Below are 20970 nucleotides of genomic sequence, written 5' to 3'. Positions count from 1 at the left end.
GAGTCATGTAATAAGACAAGGAAGTAACAAATTGAGGGAAGCAGAGAAATTTTAAACATTCACTATCCAGAGCCAGTTTTCTCTTCCAAACTGTCAACAACAGTTGTGGGTTCCCTCTTCTCTATACTTTGCAAAATAAAATCTAATCAACAGATTCCTTTATTGAGAAAAGGGACAGCAAGAACAGTTGCATCAGTTTTTGCTGGTTTTACTTACTACAATAGGAATGTACTGTAGGGAACAATCCAGTATTTGCAGGGGAATGGACTGGATGATCTAATACAACTTTTCCATTTCTGACTTCTTAGAACAGCTCAGGCTGATCCAAGTTCACAAAGAGGTTTCTGTCCAACAATACCGAATGAAAAGAACTCCAAGACAAGGTTTGGGGCTTTTTTTTTTTTTTCCTTTTTTCTTTCTCTTCAATATTAAGAGAGCCAGAATAGCAAACCATATACTATGGTATACAACCATACAGAAAACACTGTGATAACTAAATACCCATAAAACTTAAAATATCCATAAAAAGAGCAGAAAGCTCATTTTATACTTAAACCTTTCAAGCAATCTGGAGCATTTTATCCATTTTATAACTTAGAAAAAAAGCTCTTTTCTAATATTTGAAAGTATTAAACAGTAAGGTTAAGAAGATCAGCATAGAAATTTTTATTAAGCAGTATGTCTATCTTAAATAGAGAAATATTAGTGCCTAATTAGTAGTATACCCATGCTCATTTTCTTCCAAAACCAACACATACCAGGATCGCAACATCCTTGGCCCTAAGCTAGTGCCTTTTTTTTTTTTTTTATTACAAAATATCTGTCATCATTGTCTGCCTGAGGAATTAAAAACATTTGTCTTTGCAAGTACAATTGACTTTAAGAAGTTATTGCTAGGAAAAACAGTCTTTCAAATAAGACACCGGAACCCAGAAAGAAAGGTTTGGCACTTCTGAAGCCTTATAACAGGGAAAAACTATGGCAGATGGTGTTCTTTCTTTTGCTCTTACAGCTCTCTTCCAAAAAGGCTATGGACTGCCTTCTCTGAAACTTGATAGGATACTGAATAATCCTTCCAAAAATGTGTTAAAGGTCAAACAAATACCATGAGTTTAAGATACAGTTAAGCCCATCTTGGGGCAGGGATATGCACTAGATAACCTTTTGAAAGCTCTTTGTGCCCTACTTTCTATACCTGAACTCCACAGAAACCAAAAGGTGAGGTTCAATAGCCTGTCATACACACTGGATCAGACAGATGCTCTTAATACTCTCAATTCTTATAATTAAAAAATTTTTTCTTTTGAATGAAATTAATATGGTGTATTAAAGAAGTGTGACTAGTGAACACTAAAGATGCAGTTTCAAGAATTAAGTCTATTGTAAGATAGTGTTAGACTTACTAGGACATTAAAAGAACCATTCACAGGGTAAAAGTTACATGTACATTTAATACTTGGACATAAAATGTACAAGATAAATAATAAAAATGGTTGGAATACTTCAAAGCCTTCTTGTTACAACTGCAATAAAGTGACCATTCACTGATCCCCCCAAACTTTCTATCTACCTCAAGAAAGCCTTCTCATTAATTCTTTTTTGTTAAAAGCCGAAAGACCAATCCACCCTGCAATAACAAGTAATGTGGTAACTAGAGCACGCAACTAGGAGAGCCAGTAGGAGAGCCAACTTTTCCAAACTGAGAGTATACTCAAGGAGAGTAAACTAATTACTGTTGTGCTATCTTTGTCTTCTTTTGAGGGAAGGGGCAAAAGGGAGCAAGTGAAGGAGTTTGAAAAGGTTTAGGTTTTGCCTCAATAGAAAATTAGATCAAATGTTGAAATGTGTTTCACACATCCACATTCATTTTCTAGCCAGCCTTCTTTAATTCCCAATGCAGAAAGAAAACTAATTTAGCAACTGACCTAACATTTTGCTCAGATGCACACCACTGTCAGCCTCTATTAGAAAGACAACCGGTGTTCCCCTTGCAGTGATCTTCTGCACCACCTGACCAGACAGCTGCAGCAAAGCAGTAACGAGTCTGGGAATCACCGCACTTCAGAAACTTTGATGAAATTCTTTAGGCAAGCAAGTACCGCCAAACACTGTTCCCCTGCTCATTGCTTTTGTGTATCAACTACCAGAGAGTACTTGTGTTTACTTTTTTACGCAAATTTACAGCTATTTTGAAAATAATTTTGGCCAAGTATCAACATTACTACATATTTTTCCAGAATAAGATAGCTGAAAGAAATGGAAAAAGGTGACTCTTTCAAACCTACATCAAACTAATCCCAATTTAAGCTTCTTCTAGATCAGTGACTGACAAGGGTAAGAAATTCTGCTCGATTATGTAGAAGTCTGGATATATTCACAGCATGGGTTACTACCACCTACTGACTCACTTGAGACCTCAGAATTTCCTTCCAGCTTGAATTAGCTCTGCGCTGGAGGCTGAAGACATACTTACCATTTTGTAGGAGTGGAACATTTCTTACCAGCTGATTGGTCCAATTTTTCTGCTATAAGCAATTTTAACATTATCGGGGTAGCTCTGCATACTCCCATGGCATGCTTTGATTTCTTGTTGCTGATCATTTTCGTAGCAGGACACTATACTTTAGTCAAGTATTCTTCCAAACTTATTTTAGGTGGTACTTTAGTCCAACATATTTATGTGCAAAACACAATTTTAAATGGAGGCAAGCCAATAAAAGAAACAGCTTACTAGAATTTCAGTTGACTTTGTTAAAGGAAATTATTTTAAATTAATGTGGCTACTGAACTGTTGCCATACTTGACCTCAGAAAATATATTCCTTCTAATTTTTGCTGTGAACATTTATTTGTTTAAGCTAAACTCCAGGTCTTCAATGTTGACCATAAAGAAGTCTCAGATTTCCTGCTACTATTTCGTACTCTTTTTTTCTAAACAAGGGCAAACAACATATGTTTGCTGCATTAGCGTTACACTGCCAAAACATCACTCTTAAATGAAATCATCTATGTATTTTTGGTAGAATCTTATTTAACAACTTCCACCCCTGACAGAAACGGAGTTAAAACAAGGCTGTTTTGTTTTCACTGAGCAACAGTTTGATCACTGGTTTACTAGATGGCGCTCAAAACATTTTTCCATATGCTCTTCTCAAAGAGAATCTGACTTAAATGTGGTTTACCTTCACCAGTGAATGAAGGCTTTTTTCACCAAACATATCCCAGAGGAAGGTCAGGTCTTCCTGGCTGTCCACATGTGGCTGCAGCTGGGCTGGCAATGCAGCCAGCAGCTCGTACAGACCTATAAAATGAAAATAAAACACAAAGTGTAATCTAGGGGTGATCTCATTAATTTCACTTAACAGTTCTGTGTAATTGGCTGCCTGGAGCATGTCATTTTAACTGAATAGGGAGTCTGGAGTATCCAGCATAACATTAACTTGTAGAACCAAAAGGAACATTTTAAAAAAATTACTAAGAAGCAAGTATTAGCAGTGTACTTTTTACCTTGTCACAGTTGTCAAGCTTCTACATCCGTATATATTTACACAAGGTTATGCAGAAAATTCATAAAGGTTTTGAAAAAAGGACAAAACCAGAAAAAAACATACATTCCTTCGCTTAATCGTTATTCCATTTCCCTTGATGTTAGCCAAAGAGTGAAATGAGTCATGAATAGGAAAAACTTCCTTAAAAGAACAGAAACTGGATAGGGTGGTCCATTAAAAAAAGGTTCGTGGTTTCTCTAAATATTTCTTGCTAATATATTGCTTAATATTTTTTTTATCCCGTGTTCAGTAGGAATCCACAGCAAGACAAAAGGAACTGCTTTGTTTTGCAGGATTAAACCTTAAAAAACAAAACCAACACAGTTTTCCCAGACACATAGGCACACAGAAATACTTCAGTAACATTTTTCATTTGCAGGTATTTGAGCTTCTCCGTAGGGTTAAAGCAATTGCCGTTCCCAGTTATTTGTGGCACACCTCACCAGCGGTCTCGGAGGGGCAGACAGTAGCACACTGTTCCACAGTAGCATACAGCATAAAATATCCATCATGCACACAAGCCATCAAACTGCTGTCCAAGAAATGTAGCAACAGTGTTTGCAGCAGCCCTCTGTAGGGAGGGAACCTGGCATGAGTTGATATCAATTCATAGCACATGTTTAATTTTCCAGTGGGATTACTTGGGGTAAAAAGGACAAAATGCCTTTTTCTCCTGTCTGCTGTCTACAAAAACACCAACAGTCTCCTGGGATCCAAGATACACGGTCCTGTTATTATTTTTAGTCTGAGTAAGTGCTGCTGTTCATCACAAGGACAGATTTACAAGATATTCTACTGGTGAAGAACATTGTTTAAGTTATAGGTTACCTATCATTATGCCTATTATGTCCCTAAAACTTATGATTTAGAATATTTATTAGTAAACATAATTTCACAACCTTTCCAGGCACTACATAGCCCTTTCAAAATTACATACAGCACCTTTGGGATCCAATTATTTAACTTTGTCTTTTTACTGCCTCTCAGTAAAGTATTCTGGAAAAAAAAGTTCCTTCCAGATACATTCTTTTTTGTGGTCCAAGCGTTTTTGGTGGTTGATATTAATTTCTCTTAGAATCTTGCTTTTATTTAAATCTGCTCTTGTTTATGCTTCAGAAAAACTGCAAAAAGAGGATACAACTGAAGCCGCTACAATTTTGCACAGACACAAAAAGAACGCTGAGCCTTGCCTAGTGAGACGCAGTCAGTGATTGAGCTGACACCCAGAGAACAGGGATTTGAATGGGACTCTTGACTCTGACTTTCTGGACAAATAGAACTTCAGCACTTAGCAAAAATGGTTATGTTTATCACACAATCTATGCTTCAAAAACATTTTCATTTAGAAAATTAAAAAAAACTTCTTTACACTCAGCCTTATATTTCTGCACATAGCCACCTTTGTTACTGCAAATACGTTTGCCTCAGAATAACCTGAAGGTTGTTAGAAAATGGAATAAAAGGTTCAATGTAAATTCACACAGTGCCATAACTGCTTAGGAACAATTCATGTGTGCCATTCAGAAGAAAGAAAACATTAACTTCAGCCACTAAGAGATGTATAACAGAGTAAGCTTTCTTTTCCTTGACCTATCAGATCTGCTTAAATTTCGCATATAATCAACTATAAAACTACTCTATCCTTGTAACTTGCTCCTCAAAGCTTTGATCATTAAATCCCCAGTGAAAATAAAATGAAAGTTCATGTTTCCTAATGGATTAACTATTACAGTAGTGACACAGGGTAAGACTGAATCTGCCTATAACGAGACTTAAGTTTTATGCACAGAACTCCCAGAGAAAAATCCTGCCTGCTGGCACTCCAGGACTGATTAACCCTGCAAGTGCTTACACACATCCAGGTCAAAAGTGGCTGTGGGCTTCCCTTATTCATATAGCCCTGAACTGCCCCTTCTAGGGGAATGGCTGTCCATGTCCCTAGTGCGCTACTCCAGCTTCGACAGCAATGCACCACCAATCTCTGCAACTCTCCTGGGGAAGTGGAGAAACCTAGATGGGTGCTGACTGATTTTATCCAGAATCATGGCTATGTTTCTAGTTGTGCCCTGCTTGGGCTCTGCAGTCCAGTGTCTATAGCTTTCAGCCAGAAGGAAATCAGAATCCCACCCTTCTCCGCAGCAGCAGAACCCAAGGACTATGCCACACAGCATGCTGGAGAACACCACGCTCCCCTCTTCAGACTCCTCTTGAAACTGAGCACTATGTAGCCAGGGGTAAAAAAACTCAATCAAGGAGCCAAATGAAAATCGGGCAGAAGGAGGACTTCAGGTATTTAGTTGGGAAGAACAGAAGACAAAGATCTAGAATATGTCTAAAGTTAAATTTATGTAATTCCAGATCATCAGACTCAGCTATAGCATGCTTCTAAACAGAAGGTAATGGCAGCAGAAGATGCTAGCACCTGTAAAGGTTTACTTTTACAGACAGAATCTCATTTTTTCTTGCTCCTTCTGTGGTGCCCAGTAGCACAGAATCAAAAATTTTCAGATGGGCATTCAGATTTTTATATATGAAGAAAAACAGTATGTGGATCTTCTACACACGCACCCCTCCAACTAAAACATTGCATTTTATTTGTGTCTCAATTACATAAAGTGTGTTGTTCTTACTCATTGCAGTGTGAAGAAACAGTGAAAATTATGGCTGGCATATGACTTTACTAGCAAATGGGATTTAAAAGAAAGCGCTTTTGTGACATGGAAAAAATAATTTGTCAAGTTACTGTAAACCGGTAATGAAGTTGAAACGACTACATTGGCAACCTCATATTGGCCTAATGTAAATGACTAGATCTGATAACTTATCACATCCATCTTTCCAACACCTGAAGGGCGGTAGCTCAAATCTCTGCAGCCCCGTAAGGTGTCACTGTACAGCGATGCTGCCACGCAGCAGTAGAAGTAATCCAAACTTAACAGCAAAGACTGCTTCAGCCCAACCTCAAACCTCCTGCAAAACTTCTAACTAGCAGCTCAGGTGGTTCTGCAAGGCAGAGCCAAAGGCCACTGAAATAAATGCAAGTTTCTCACTGGTTTTAGTACTGCCAAGCTGTTGAAACCAGTTTTTTTATTTTTTTTAGTCCTTTCAGTAGCAATTATAAAGACTGAAGTGATGCTATACTGAACACTTTTGATCTCTTCTAAAAACAAAAATTACCTTTTGAAAAGGTCATAGCTATACCGCTATATTCAGATGAACTGCTCTGTAAATTAAAAACGCATGTTCGTTGTGTAAGCCATGGAGTGAGATGTATCTCAGCTCCTCAGAGCTGAATGCTACCGTTGTAAGCATGTGGCTGCCAGGCCTCAGTTGTGCTCTTGGTCTCAATTTGATGTTTCTCTTAAAGTCCCACCTTCTTGAGTCATATGACATGCACGGACCTCTTACTAAAAAAAGGATTTTGCACGCATTTTTAGAAAGATGCCCACAATTTAAATAAACACACAAAAAAAGCTTTTAAAAAAAAGTACCTAGAGATTGTGTTTAAAAAAAAAAATCATGAAAAGCAAAAAAAAAAAAAAAAAATCCTGGTTTTTTTAATGCCTGATGTTAGCAATACTATAAAGAGTCTTGAAAAAATTAAAAAAAAAAAAAAAAGCTTTATTTTATACAGTGTTGCTATTCTGCTCAGGTTCTTCTAATTTTTTTTTAGTCTAGTTTGCCTAAACGTAACCAAGTTTTATATTTAAAAGGAATCATATGCCCACTGGGATTTTCTAGTATCAAAATACTTCAGGTGTCAAAATTCAGTAAAGTAAACATGACTTGCACAAGAAAAACTCATTTACTTCAATTTTTAAAAGCAGATCATTTATTCAAAGGTCCCAAAAGATCTGAGCATACATTAAAAAAAATTAACAATGAGCTTAAACATGGAGATGTAAGACTATTTTGCAGTTATAAGAGGTGAAGTAGGTCCAGTCAGTCCTACAACTGGGCGGGGGGGGGGGGGGGGGAGGGGGGGGGCAGGCGGGAAGCCCAGATCACAATGTAATCATCCCTGGACATTCCCAAATCATTGAAACAGAGGATGAAAAAGGGCCCTTTCTAGATTAAACAAGGTCATATAATCCAGTGGCAGTAATAGGAGTCAATTTCAGATAAACAAGGGAGCTCCTAGTTTTAGATACTAGTATGCTGTTATATAAATCAGGTACAGTATCTAAAACTTATGTGAACTAAGTAAAAGCCTATAGCGTGGAAATGTTAATATAAGGCGGCAAGCATTGCACACAGGAATAATATAAAACTCGTACAAGAGTGGAAGGGGGAGGGGGTTGTTTGAAAGTGCTTTTGTAGTCTATTAAATCTGATTACCTGATTCAAGAATAAAGAAATTTAGAAGTAATAAATTAATACTGGGCATACAATCCACTTTTCATGAAATTTAGTTCAGCCAAGAAAAGTGACACAGGGAATTAAAAACCAATGACTAGATAACCTTGCCTACAGAAATAGTCCATGTAAACTAGACGCGTGTAGATAATCTAAATAAACATACATAATCTAAAACTAAAATTTACAACAGCTTGTCATGGATAGAGAAACTACTTTGAAGATTTTGGGCTTGCTGCAAGAGCAAGTCAGATAAAATGGCTGCAGAATAAGGCTTGTAGCATTCTGCCAGCTTGGACTAAGGAAATAATTTCAAGGGAAAATCCAGCTATGTTTGAAAACTCAGCACTGTCCCTGCTTAAAAAGGTAATAGATATATTTCAATTTGTTCTTTCAACACACTTAAGCAGTTCCTGTCTTCAGAGTATCTTCAAGCTTTTCCTAAGCTTAATTAATACAATTTAGTTTTATTCGATCTGAACAACAAAGTGTATAATAATGGCAATTCCAATTTAAAAATATGTACACTAAATTTGCACATGCAATAAGATTTAAGACTAAGCAGCAATGGAAAGCTTTTAAATCAGAAACAACGGGACATAAAGAATTTTTCCAGTTCTAGAAAATTGCTTCCTTCGTAGTGTTATATTCTATAGAAGACTGCTTGTTCCTAGGAGGAGAATAAATGGCTAAGCAATTGATGTAAGTGTTCCCGTACTGAACCACTCACACTGCAGATTCCAGATGCTCTACATTCTTGACATCAGAATGGAAAAATTTACTGTTAGTCTAGAGAAATTTAATATCACCATTCTTGTCATATCCTTCATAGCTTCATTATTAGGACAAGTCTGTGGAAGCTATAAACTAGTGCTAAATGATAAAAAATATGGTCTCTGCGTTCCATCGCTCTTGCATATTACAAGAAAACACCAACTTTGTTTTGGTTAGCGTAAGGAAAGAAATGGAGACAAATGGATGTGCATTTGCTTTCATATGTTAATTTGTTTCCTGAATTAGCATTCTGAACAATGATGCCAGACTTCGAATCAAAAATTTTTACAGTAACTGAGGGATAATAAACACTAAAGAACATATATCTAAGCCCAGAACAACACTGTAAAATTTTATTGTATTAATAAAATGGGACACACCAGCCTTTAAATTTTCCACTTTGTCAAAGGTAAAATAATCAGCACCATTTGCTGCCATTTATAACAAGCTGACATTTTTTCACATTTGAACTGTACTTTACAGTTCTATAAAGCCTCAGACAACACTTGCCTTACACAAAAGCAAACAGCATTGCAGCAGAAACACTCATTCTGACATCCTCGCTGCTGCATAATAAAATCAGTCACTAACACCAAATATTGAAAATTACTTCATTCTGAAGTTTGAGATCAGTATTTATGCACAGGTTCAAATAAAAACATATGCAGTACACATATGCATTAGGATAGACATACTGCACCGTCCTATCAGACTCCAGTTGTAAAAAGACCACTATGTGCTCAAGTTTACGTGCTACAAATAGTTCTTTTTTATGTTCTCTTAAGTAATTCCACTGAATATATGGGCTTCCTGACACTGCAAAATGTTAAAGACTAACAATTTTTCTTTGCAGAACCAGAGTGATTAACTCATTCCAGCATGTACCTTTTTTTAATTTTGCAGTTTAGTGTTTTAAAAAAGGATTAACCTAATTTTCAAAGGTACAGAATACTGAGTAACTAGATAATCATGACATTTGAGTGATCAGCATCTTTGAAAAAATATCTGGTTTGATTTACTCGCAAATTCACAAAAAAGTAAACTGCTGAAATCCTTATGGATGGCACAGAAATAGAAATGTCAATGCTCTTTTTTTCCCTAATGAAAACAAGAATTTTGCTGTAAGTGTCCTCAAAGTACAAGATTACATACTCACTAAGGGTAATACAGCCTTTTAACTTAAAAGTTGTACCAAATTTTTATTCCTCCAAGCTACAGTAATTTGTTAACCCACCTTAAAACAACATTATGACAGAAAACGTTGAAAGCGAGCAATCATTTAAGCCCACCACTTTTAAAATTATTATTTCCTTCAAAATGGAAAAGTCTTTAGTTTTGGAACTTGGCTCACAGAGCTAAAGAATCCGCAGTTGTTTGAAACAGTTACTGGTCTTTTAGGATTTGTCTCAACATGTGTATTTCAGATTTAGCATACCACATACCTTTATGTTCTGATGCGAGTTAAATAGTTGATCCCTACTTGCATTCATACAGGGCAACACCGTTGCTGCAGAGTTCTTGCTTGTACAGCTCATCAAAGCTGCTTCAAAATCGAAACCTCTCAAAATGTAGTTACTAAATGCTGTATCAACAAAGATACTTTCAAAGTTCATAAAATGTACTTTCATGAGTATTCAAAAGCTCTCCTATTATCTGCAAGAGCAACACATATATAAAACTGATTTAAAGTGACCTATCAAGCACAAATTAATAAGCAGCTTGTGGAAAGCTCATACAAAGATCTGACATTCATATTTTTTTCAAAACCTCTTGGCTACTCCAACAAAGCCTGCATACTACGACACCTTGAATAACCTTGACTAATTGACTGGTCCTTTGTATAGACATCAACTTGGTGAGTCTTTAGGATTTCTATCTAGATCTTCATCAACACTAGAGAAGGCAATAGCAAGTACCTGGCAGTCAGTCAGGAAAAAACCTCATTCCAGCACTAGGATGTCACTGGGCATGCTTGCCATGTTTAACTCTTTAGTCACAGTTTGCAATGTTAAGAGACTTGGCACTGGGGAGGGGTGGCAAGGAATACTGAAAGTAGCATTTTACATCTGCAAAGGGAGGACACAATATCGCATTAAGAGACTGAATAAAGATTTCTAACAACAGAAGTCAAGACTATTTTCAACTTATTGTGCCTAAAACTACTGGAAACACCATCTGATTACAACGTATCTCAACCTTTCATGTTGTGTCTTGAGAGTAGAAGGAAAAGTCCTACAATCCTAGGCAGTACTGATGCCCCAAAACATGCCAGCATATTATTTCAGTGTTGTGATTCACTGTATGACTGAGTTTAAAATTTGACACTCAAAACAAGTTATGCCATTACATCAATCAGTCACATATACAGCCACACACACTTGATATACAAGTCTATACAGGTATATAGGAATATACAAAAGTTTAAAGGGTCAAGTACATCATCATCTTATCTTGAAAGTAAGTTTAGAAAATTAAACTATTTGAAATAATTAAACTATTTCACAGTTTATTCCTAAGATTAATATGCTACATTGAGGGGATTTTTGTTGGTTGGTTTTTTTTTCCCAAACCAATCTGTTATTTTAAACACAAAATCATATTTGAACCCCTGTGCTCCACAGCAAGGCAACTAACAGCTAGCAGGGAAGCTTCTCACTATCGCTTAGTACTACTAAATTTCCCTCAAATTAACAGCTTTAGTTTTATTAAATCAGCCAATACTTGATGTGAAATTGGGCTGAGAAGCCACAGAACCTTTCATCTGACAGCAAATGCACACGATACATGCGGTCTGCTAGCTAACCTGGACACTGGCACAGCTACACTTGAACGGTACAGGATGGCAGTCTGCTCTTGGCAAAAGACATCTGGCATCACTAGGAACTGTCAACCATTTGTGTAATTACAGCTTTTGGTCCAACATACATAGCTATACATTTAAGCCTCTGGTTAGAAACAATATAGGCTGTCGTACTTTCAAATTTACTGCAAAACTACACATTGCTCACCAAAAAAAAAAAAAAAAAAAAAAAAATTGAGTAAAAATTGTTGCAGCTGCCAGACCATTTAAATTTACATTTGTGTCCAAGAATGGTAACAGTTTTAAAGAGTTTACCATCAGTAAATATAATTGCACACATTTTCTGATTCCACACTGCTGAATCAGTCTATCATAACATAAAATATTAACCCAAACCAGAACAGTTTAGAGAAATTTCATTCCACTTTGAACAAGTATTCCAACAGTCACCATAAATATGTTGATACCAAAATATATACCCTTTCCAACACCAGCAAGTTGTATTTTTAAAAATTAAATATGATAGCAATTAAAGCTAGCCATATGTCTCATACTTTCCCAAATCTTTCATATTCACATTAGCCTACAAGCCATTTAATGCCTCTGGCAGCTGGAGATGGGGAGAATTCAAGAATGCACGATAAAATATTGGCTCTATTTATTAATTCTGTATAAATTTTGCCTCAGCTAGCGTATCAGTTTTCATGAAAATCTAGCCATATCTGTGCATTTCAACTTGGTGAGAAATTTAAGTAGCCTTGAAATTACGATGCAGCCAAAGGCATTTACATACTACACTTGCGGCAGCACACCTATGCCTAAGTCATAAGCAATGGTGTGAAGCAGGCGAGCGAAGGCTTTCCACTTGCTCCGTTTCCACTGCGGCACGTCAGCGGGGAAGCAGAGACAGTTTGGAGCAGGATTCAATTGCCCTGCAAGCCTTCACCCTGGCAGGCTCCAACGGAAGAGCTACTCCCAGAAATCTTTCCTTCATCACTCTCCTAAATTCCCTTTCTCTTCATCTCATGACAGTGAACCCAGACCTTTGGCCACCATTTTATGTTATTACATTTTTTTAAACAGGCTGTAAAAATAGAACTGCCTGATTTCTATCTCCCTCCTCATTCTGAAAACCGGTTTGAAAGGCTGAAATCTTTAGCCACTTCAGCTTAATTTGTCCTTCTTCCCCTACAGATGTTTCTGATGTCCCCCTCTCAGCTCAGCCAACTACTCAGCTTTTTCTTCATGTCATTTCTGTTTCTTTTTTTTTCTCTCTACCTTTTTATCCTTTTCATTATCAAGCATTCTTAGAATAGATTATGTTAAAACTGGCAAGCTGATTAAAATGCATTAGTAGTAAATAAAGGGAAGACATCTATATGAAAACAGTAAAAGCAAGGATAGCATCTTTCGGTGTTCAGATGATTGCAAAATCATCTTTGAACTTTACATTGCTTGCAGTGGTCTCACTTCCCTGCGAGGTAATCCATATGGTCTATGGAGCTATCTTATCAACATAATATTCTAGCAAAATACTTCTACTAGTATTCAGTACATCCACATCAACAGCATGCAGCTTCAGAGGTAGAGATAATTCTTAAAGAATCACAGAATATACTACTAAAGAGGCAGTTTGGAAAAATACCTAACTTTTAGAACTAATTTCATATCTTTATTTTGTATTATTACAAAATAGAGAAGAAAACACTAAAACTGGGAATATTTTAAAGGCCATGTGAATTTACAATATCATTAGTAACAAACGTGTTGCGTTTTTTTAATTTAAAAAACTACCATGTATTCAGTTTTACAGGCTTGTAATACTGAAAAAACTCCACTATCTGGCATAGCATTAGCTCCTATATGTACTCAAGAAGAAACTAATGTAAGCCCTGCACATTTTTTCTTTCTGTAATTTACAATATTCAAATTCAAGAACTGCTTCTGACTTTCATTATATTTAAGCAACCTCATACAGTTTTACTTGGTGGCCAAACTTGGCCCATAAATATGATTTTCCCACTGACAATACATGAATCAAAAACACCAAGTCTGCTTTGCACATTCACGCACTAGTTTTTAAGGACAAACAGAAAAGCATTTTTAAACTCCGCAGCTAAGCAAGCTTGATACAGGGTTGAGAGGAAAGAAATCTGTAACAATTTTACGATGTTTTTCACACTAAAACAACTTTTAAAGCATAATGATGTCATTTTGGCTCCACCAAAGTCAGCAACGAAGCTGCCATCCACTACTGTGAAGCCAGAACTACAAAGTTAAATCTTCCTAAATATATCAGATAAGTCAATGCCAGATCTTGCAGACTTGCTTTACCTGCAAAAGTGCAACTCGTCTTGCTCAGTCTTCAAACTCTATTTGATGGGCTTACACACAGAGTTCAAGCAGACTTTTGCAACACAGAAAATACTTAAAGCTTCAGATGCAGCCTCAGGCAGGAGCTCAGCCTTCCGTTCAAGATGGTTGCTTTAAGATAACTTTGACCTGACACTGACAGGACTATAAACCTCAAGGGAGGAGCAGAATCATGCACATGTCAAACAACAAGTAATTTTTATTATTTTTATTATTATATTAATATAAAAATAGGGTTTCTACATGGCTACTGGAGAGTGGAAGAGAAAGAAGCATGTGCACACAGGCCTTTCTCTTCTGTCTTAAATTTAAGAAGCCAGATCAGACTGCTAAGGTATAAGTTTGATTTCAAAGTCACTTGATGAATCTAAATTAATTAAAACAAATGTTTTAAACAAAAGATTGCAAATATTGTAGCCATGCTTTTGATTTATCATAAAGTCTGGCAAATGCCTCTCAAAACAGATTTAAGAGGCATGGTTTGTGTTCAGAAGAATATACAGGTTAAAAAGTGGTATAACAAAAGCACATGTAAGTATTTGAAGGAAGCAGCTGCAAGGACATGGTGACATCCCTAATAAAGTCTGTTGACAAAGTAAAAGCAATGTAAAATTAACACAAGTAGGTCAAGATTTAGTCTGGTCAGATGTGGCCCATCATGAACACTATCCTGCTTTAACAGTGGTCTGATGCTAAGACTATAATACATAAATAAAAAAATAAAAAAAATCAGTGTTTCCATACTAGTGTCCGAGCTTCCAGTAGTCCATGACTTGGCAACTTTCCGATATTCACAGATGATGCATTTTTATTTACTAGTCCTCAATGAATTCTTTCACTCATTTTTAAATCCAGGTTTACTTTTACTTCACCAGGATATAGCAGACACAAAAATAAGCTAGGTTGAGGTTTTGTTTGAATGCATTAATAAAACAGAGTCTTAGCAGACAGACTAAATGAAGTTGCATCCCTACTCTAAAGGTGCATTTTTGTTAGGTTCCCACTAAGTGACTTGCTAACTTCACAGCATCCTAGACAGTCCTCTCATGGACTACAGCAGTTTCAACTCATTACATGTCACAACACCAGTTTATGCAGGCAGGGCGAGAGGAAAACTGGTCTACCCACCAAGGAACAACAGAGATAAGAAAATCCAAATTTTTCTGTATTTCTCTTTTTTTAATCTAAGAATCGGAGTAATAGCAGAAAAACAGGGCTCTGATTAGAAACCACCTGTATTATAACCAGGAGAGAAAGCACAGTTTGATGTAATCATTCAAAAAATACTTAAATACCTATCATCCCTATCAGGAAATACTTTAAAGAAAGTAGAAGAAAACAAATAATTCTCTTTTCCCTCCAAATACAAATTTTTATTTAAGGAAACAATTTACAACTTGCAGCAGAAAACAAATTGGATTTAACAAGCAGTATTATTTAACAGCAAGATATTAATGGTGCATATCATATTTTACTATATATTTCCTGGGAGAACAGAGATAGTTGACCTTTATCGCATACCATAATTATTAAAGGTGTATTTGGAGCATCATATCCATTAAATAGCACAGTAAAACATGTTTTTAGAGACATTTTAAACACACACAGTTTTAAAATCAGGAATTTTTTTTCCTACTTTTTGGAGCCCTTTTCTTTCTTTATTCAGAGAGTATGTCCATGACTATTACTTTTGGACATATTAACGTTCTCTAAACAATAAAACAAGCAAAACTGTCAGCATCAGGCAGCAGTCATCACATATCCCCCTGCTGTTCACCTCAACATGTTCTTGAGACTTCTGAAATGTCAGAAAGCATTTGGCCAAGTAATAACTTAAAAAAAAAAAAAAAAAAAAAAAGGCAGGTTTTGGACAGACACAAAAGCTTGTGTGATAAAGAAAGCAAAGATCCAGAGTGGAAAAATAGCCCAGGCTGGACCCTGACAAATCTTCCAAAATTCAGCTTTAGCATACTAAACAGCTTCAAATGCACTTATTTCCATGGGGGAGGGGAGAGAAAAGAAAGGTATGTAGAGGTAGGGTTTGGCAAGATAGTCAAATCCCTTAAACACAGGAATGAGGAGACAAAAAAGGCAAATAAAACCAAACACAACCCTCCCTCCCCATGGTAATAAATAAACACACACACACACACAACTCTAAAGATTAATCTTTTAATCTAAGAGAAATTTTACATGGATTGGGGGGGAGGGAGGAAATCACTGCACTGAAAGGTCTATTTAACATAAGAATCAAACGCAATTCCTTATATACATATTTTTTTTGGATTCCTGACTTGAAATCTCCCTCTTCGTTTTCAAAATCCTGCTGTTACTTCTCGTGCATAAAACTATATGATCTAGAATAACAAGCACAGGGGTGGAAAGCAGGGATCTTTGTTTTGTAACCTCAGCCAGATCACCTATTTACCAAACACCCTCGAGTAAAAATACTAACTTTAGTTGTCTCTAAAACAGGGACAAAAATACTGGCAGATAGACAGAATCCATGCATAACAGCAACATGAGATTTAACCTTTAAATACAGCCCAATATTGTGACAAAGAAGGTGAAAACTATGGAAAGCTACATATCTGCACTCCCACTGCCTGCAGTCAGTGATAGGAACTGGACTCTGACGTGGAAGGCAAGGGAAGGAAGAGAACTTGAGACAGTATTTTTCTTCTCCTAATTTGTTAAAGAAGTGTCAAAACTAAATAGTCTGTGTTCAGAAATAACTCCACTGATAACTGTAACTCACAGAGGGGATAGTCTAGACTGGTGCAAATATTAAGGCATGTATGATATCATCTTTTATTTTTTCCTCTTTTTTCAAGTTAACATTGTAGGAACCATGCTCAGAGGTGAATTCAAATTCTTCAGATCCATATATAATATCCGTTTGGAGTTCTTTTTTGAGGGTTGGGAATGGAGGGGCAGAAGGTGGTGGTGGGACTTTTAAAAATGTATTTTATCTGTGGTGTTTCATATATCTGAATTAACTTCAGGGAGAAAAGGTTATGTTTAAAGTCTTAAATTAAGCATCTGTTGAGACCATAATTGATTATCTTATTTGATGATTTCTTTAAATAGAGACTGTAGACTTAACAAATAAGATCTGGAGGAAACATGCAGTCCTCCTTGGCTTGCGTACCTGTGTCACTTCCAGATCCAGTTGATAACGCTGGCATGATTTAGTCTGCAGAGTATCACACAGCAACGTCAGACTAGCACTCTGCAGCCAGAAGGCAGAAGTTAATTTCAGTTTAACTGCTTGCAGCCAAGTTGTCTACAAAGATTTATGCTATCTCCCAATTTCTCCTAGAAAGAAGAGAAACAGAATTTTACAATTAAGAATGTTGTTAAACTGTAAATTACTGCAGCTAACCAAATCCAATCACTATCACAAAATAAGTTTTTGATTTAAGACTCTCAAAACAAAGTGCTTTGTATTTCTTTATGACTGTTAAGATTCTCTCCCCCCCACCCCGTAAAACAAGTTTTGTTTTCTTCAGTCCAGCCTATAATTCCATTCTGCTGTAAAAATAATTTAACACATTTCTCTCATGTAAATTAAACTCTTAACTCTAGCGTGTCAGGTATTTTGGAAATAAAGTCTAGGGTTATTTTATTAAAACAGTGAATAATTTAAGTCACTCAAATTTTGCTACTACTGATCCCAGAAAAAAAAAATTTGCTTGGTAGGATAGTAATTTATTCAGTGTTTCTACTTAACCTCCTTTCAATTGTTTTCAGTTAATTTAAAATCTGACATGCAATCTTAATTTGTAATCTGGAAATATAATCTAAATTTTAAGTTGTAAAAAAGCAGGACTGAGGCAAACACTTCTTTAAGGTAAACAGCAGTTTGATTCATGGAGTTGACTGAGACATTATCATGCAGATGTAAGGAATTTTTCTGTAATTCATTACTACAAAGTCAGTATTTTTTAAAAAACATTTTTTAATAAATGCACAGGCCTACTGATACTAAATTTGGGGTCTCTCAACCAGTTCTTGAGGAAAAGTCAGAGCAAATGTAACAAAAGTAAAAGCCAATTTCAAATGGAAGTGAACATATTTAAAATCAAGTATGTTAAAATATGAAACTGGAACACCAACTTGTGAAAAGAAATTCAGAGTTAAGACTGGAAATGTTTACTAATAGCAGGGCAGGGGCTGATGTGTTTGCAAGGAGAAGGAAGGGAGAGGGGGAAGTAGAAACTAACAGAAAACAAGGGTTTTCTCCAGATTTCAGTAAACAGAAAGGATCCTTGAAGAAAGAAAGCAGCATAGTTCTGCTTTAGCATAAGAAAATAAACAAACAGAATAGCATTTTGGTGCTGCTGCTGCTGGTTTGGTTTTCGTTGGTTTTGTTGGGGTTTTTTTAAACACATTCATATTAATCAGAATAACTTTTGAAGTCATCTTGGCTCTGAAAGTGCATATTTTGGACACATTTGTACTTGGCAACAGTCTTGTCGAAGAGTAACATACAGGTGCTGTAAATACTGTACACTGTTCAAAATTTTGTTTTTCACACAAAAAAAAATCCCCACATTGCTAAAAGTATTGCAACATATGAAGGGCCATCCACAAGATTTTCTTTAGTAAGTTTTAAATCAATTATTAGATATAAGCCAGTTGTTAACTTGTCCCTAGGCATAAGCCTATAGTTTAAATAGTCTGGCAACTTATTAAAGGTCTTTTTTTTTCCTCCCCTAAGAGTTTACCCGAAGATTTTGCATGTCAGCTTTCAAACTCCAGTGAATCTGCTTTGTTTTTTTTAAGAAGGCAAATACAGCAGAAGTTACAGCCCTGGATAACTTCTTCTATGATGAAAAGGACCGAGTAAAACTTAAAAACCTATCTATTAAGATTGTTTTAGGGTTTGGGTTTTTTTTTTTTTTGTTATAAAAGTTTGTGGTGAAGAAAAAAAGTAAAAGTTTTCACTTAAAAAGCATCAGCTTCCAAAAAAATATTTTGACATTCATCAAATCAGCACAAAGTCCATCAGCTTAAAATTTAAAACAGAGATAAGGAAGTTAAGTATTTCAGAGTGAAAGCTCATCTTATGATGGCAAAGTTGTAAAACATCTATATGGAAAGCTAGCCAGGGTGCAGTTTAAAAGGGAAAAAAAAAAAAAAAAAAGACATCGTGGCGAGGACGCGCTGTACCAATTAAGAAGGAACACATTCACTTTGCATTAATTTTGCTTGTTTTCTTTTTAACACATACAAGCACCATAAAGCAGAAGTCACATTCTAAGCTCACTTACAGTCCCCACCATGAGCACACCACTACAGCTGTACAAAGGATGGTTTTCACAGATGTAAGAAACTGGTTAAAACAACGTTATTTAGTATTAATGGGACATCTTTCATTTATATGCAGCTTAAAGTACTTTCCTCTATTAAGAAAAAAAAAACCAAAACATGCAAGGTGTTCTCATTATAGGTGTATTATCATTAATCAGAAAATCATGTTCCTTAAAAAAGTTCACTGTGAAAGGTGGAAGGTCTTGTTGATCTACATACATGTCATGTATTGAAACTTGATCAGTTTCTCTATTTTTCTTTATTTCACAGTAAATCATTCAATATAGAAAAAATTTCAAGCTCCGTATTATTTAAGAAACTTATATACGGCATAAAGTTATTCCCCCCAGATCCTAAATATATATTAATGAAAAATAAATGACCTGATGAAATCCTTACCAGTAAAATGCTTAATATTTTGCTGGAATGGAACGGGGATTTTTTTTTTTTTTCAAACTTGCAAATTAAGCTACATTTTTGCAGTGATGATGTTATTTTCTTTGGCTCGCTTTACTTAAAATGCTTTGGAAGTTTTTGCCGGAGCCCAGCCATAGGCATTGCTGACTGCTGTATGGAATCGATTTGCTGCAACACAGAAATACCAGCTGTTACAGTATGTCCTGAGAGGGATTACCGAATATTCTTAAATTGAAGTTCAATCCATCTTTCCATAAAAATTAGAAGCCAACGCCAGGAACGTAACAGCAGTATCAAGTGCACCTGAGGCATTTACAATACCCAGCAGGACTGTTACAACCAGCCTTTAAAAAGGGCTTATTTTTGAAATTTCATTATTCCAGTCGTACCTTGCTTCTATATATCACACTGTATCGGGTTCTGCTGGCACCCGCCGTGTGGAAACACCGAAGGACGTGCGCTCCCGCCGACACGCCGCGGCTTTCCACCGGGCCCCGAGCCCCCCGCGCGGCTGCCGCGCCGCGACTGACACCTAGCGGCGGCGGCGGGGAGCGGCGGGGGGCGGGAGCCGAGCCGAGCCGAGCCGAGCCGAGCCGAGCCGCGCCGAGCCGCGCCGAGCCTCGGGAGGGTCCCACCTACACAGCCCCCCACCCACAACACTGCACTACATTACACCAGTACACAGGCCTTGCAAGCTCCGGAAAGGAGCTCCGCCAACGGGACGAAGGCGCTTTAATTACTTCTGCTTTTAATTCTTTAAAATATCAAACAATGGGTCAAAACTGGAGGACAGTTAATTATTAATTCATTGTTTCTCCCTGTATTTACTTGCATAACGACGGACGTTTCTAGTCCTGGGGCTTTCCGGATGAACGACAGGTAGTAAAAGAAACGTAACACGAGATGGCTGCAGGAGGGACAGAAACGCTCCCTACCCACCGGTAACTCCGGCACACTATACAAGCCATACACACCCACCGAGCCAGACGCAGTTCTAGTTAGCTTCACTGCCAAGCTCATTAAGGTGACACAACTTACTGGGGCGCCAAATCCCCCAGTTATAAATAGCCAGGAGCGGGGCAGGAGCCTCTTGGGAACAACTTCCCAAACTGCAAAATCCTAGAATTACAGCTCTCCAAGGCGACCATTTCTCCACGTATCCCACAAGCAAGAGAGGCCCCGTACCGAGGCGCGGGGGGATAGGTCTTGCTCCCGATCCCCCATGTTGTCACTACAGGAGGACGGGTAACCACAGACAGAGGCAGTCAGGTAAAACAAGAGGGTGGGAGGCAACCAAAGGCTGCCAAGATGAACAGCCCTCCATGTAACTTGAGCTGCAGTACCTTCTTTCTAGCATCCTCTGTTGCTTTTGAATGGAAGGGACTCC

General features: G+C 37.0%; 1 protein-coding gene across 5 annotated transcripts in view; it reads right to left on the bottom strand.

Moving 5' to 3' along the window:
- The window catches only part of MPP7 (MAGUK p55 scaffold protein 7), a 156704-nt gene that overhangs the window by 97726 nt on the left and 38008 nt on the right, over positions 1-20970 (bottom strand). For 4 of the 5 annotated variants that reach the window (XM_075046954.1, XM_075046983.1, XM_075046994.1 and 1 more), the window contains exons 3-4: positions 17002-17168; positions 3182-3300 (exon numbers count right to left, since the gene is read on the bottom strand). In XM_075046954.1, the coding sequence (XP_074903055.1) occupies positions 3182-3300; positions 17002-17038 (156 nt within the window). In that variant the 5' untranslated portion in view covers positions 17039-17168. Of the gene's footprint in view, positions 1-3181; positions 3301-17001; positions 17169-19565; positions 19752-20970 lie in introns of all 5 variants that reach the window. The other variant, XM_075046964.1, reaches the window with a different exon arrangement.

This window comes from Buteo buteo, chromosome 2 (genome assembly GCF_964188355.1).
Source record: "Buteo buteo chromosome 2, bButBut1.hap1.1, whole genome shotgun sequence".
Classification (NCBI taxonomy): domain Eukaryota; kingdom Metazoa; phylum Chordata; class Aves; order Accipitriformes; family Accipitridae; genus Buteo; species Buteo buteo.
The sequence above is the reverse complement of the archived record's forward strand: the minus strand, read 5'-3'. Positions and strand labels throughout refer to the sequence as shown.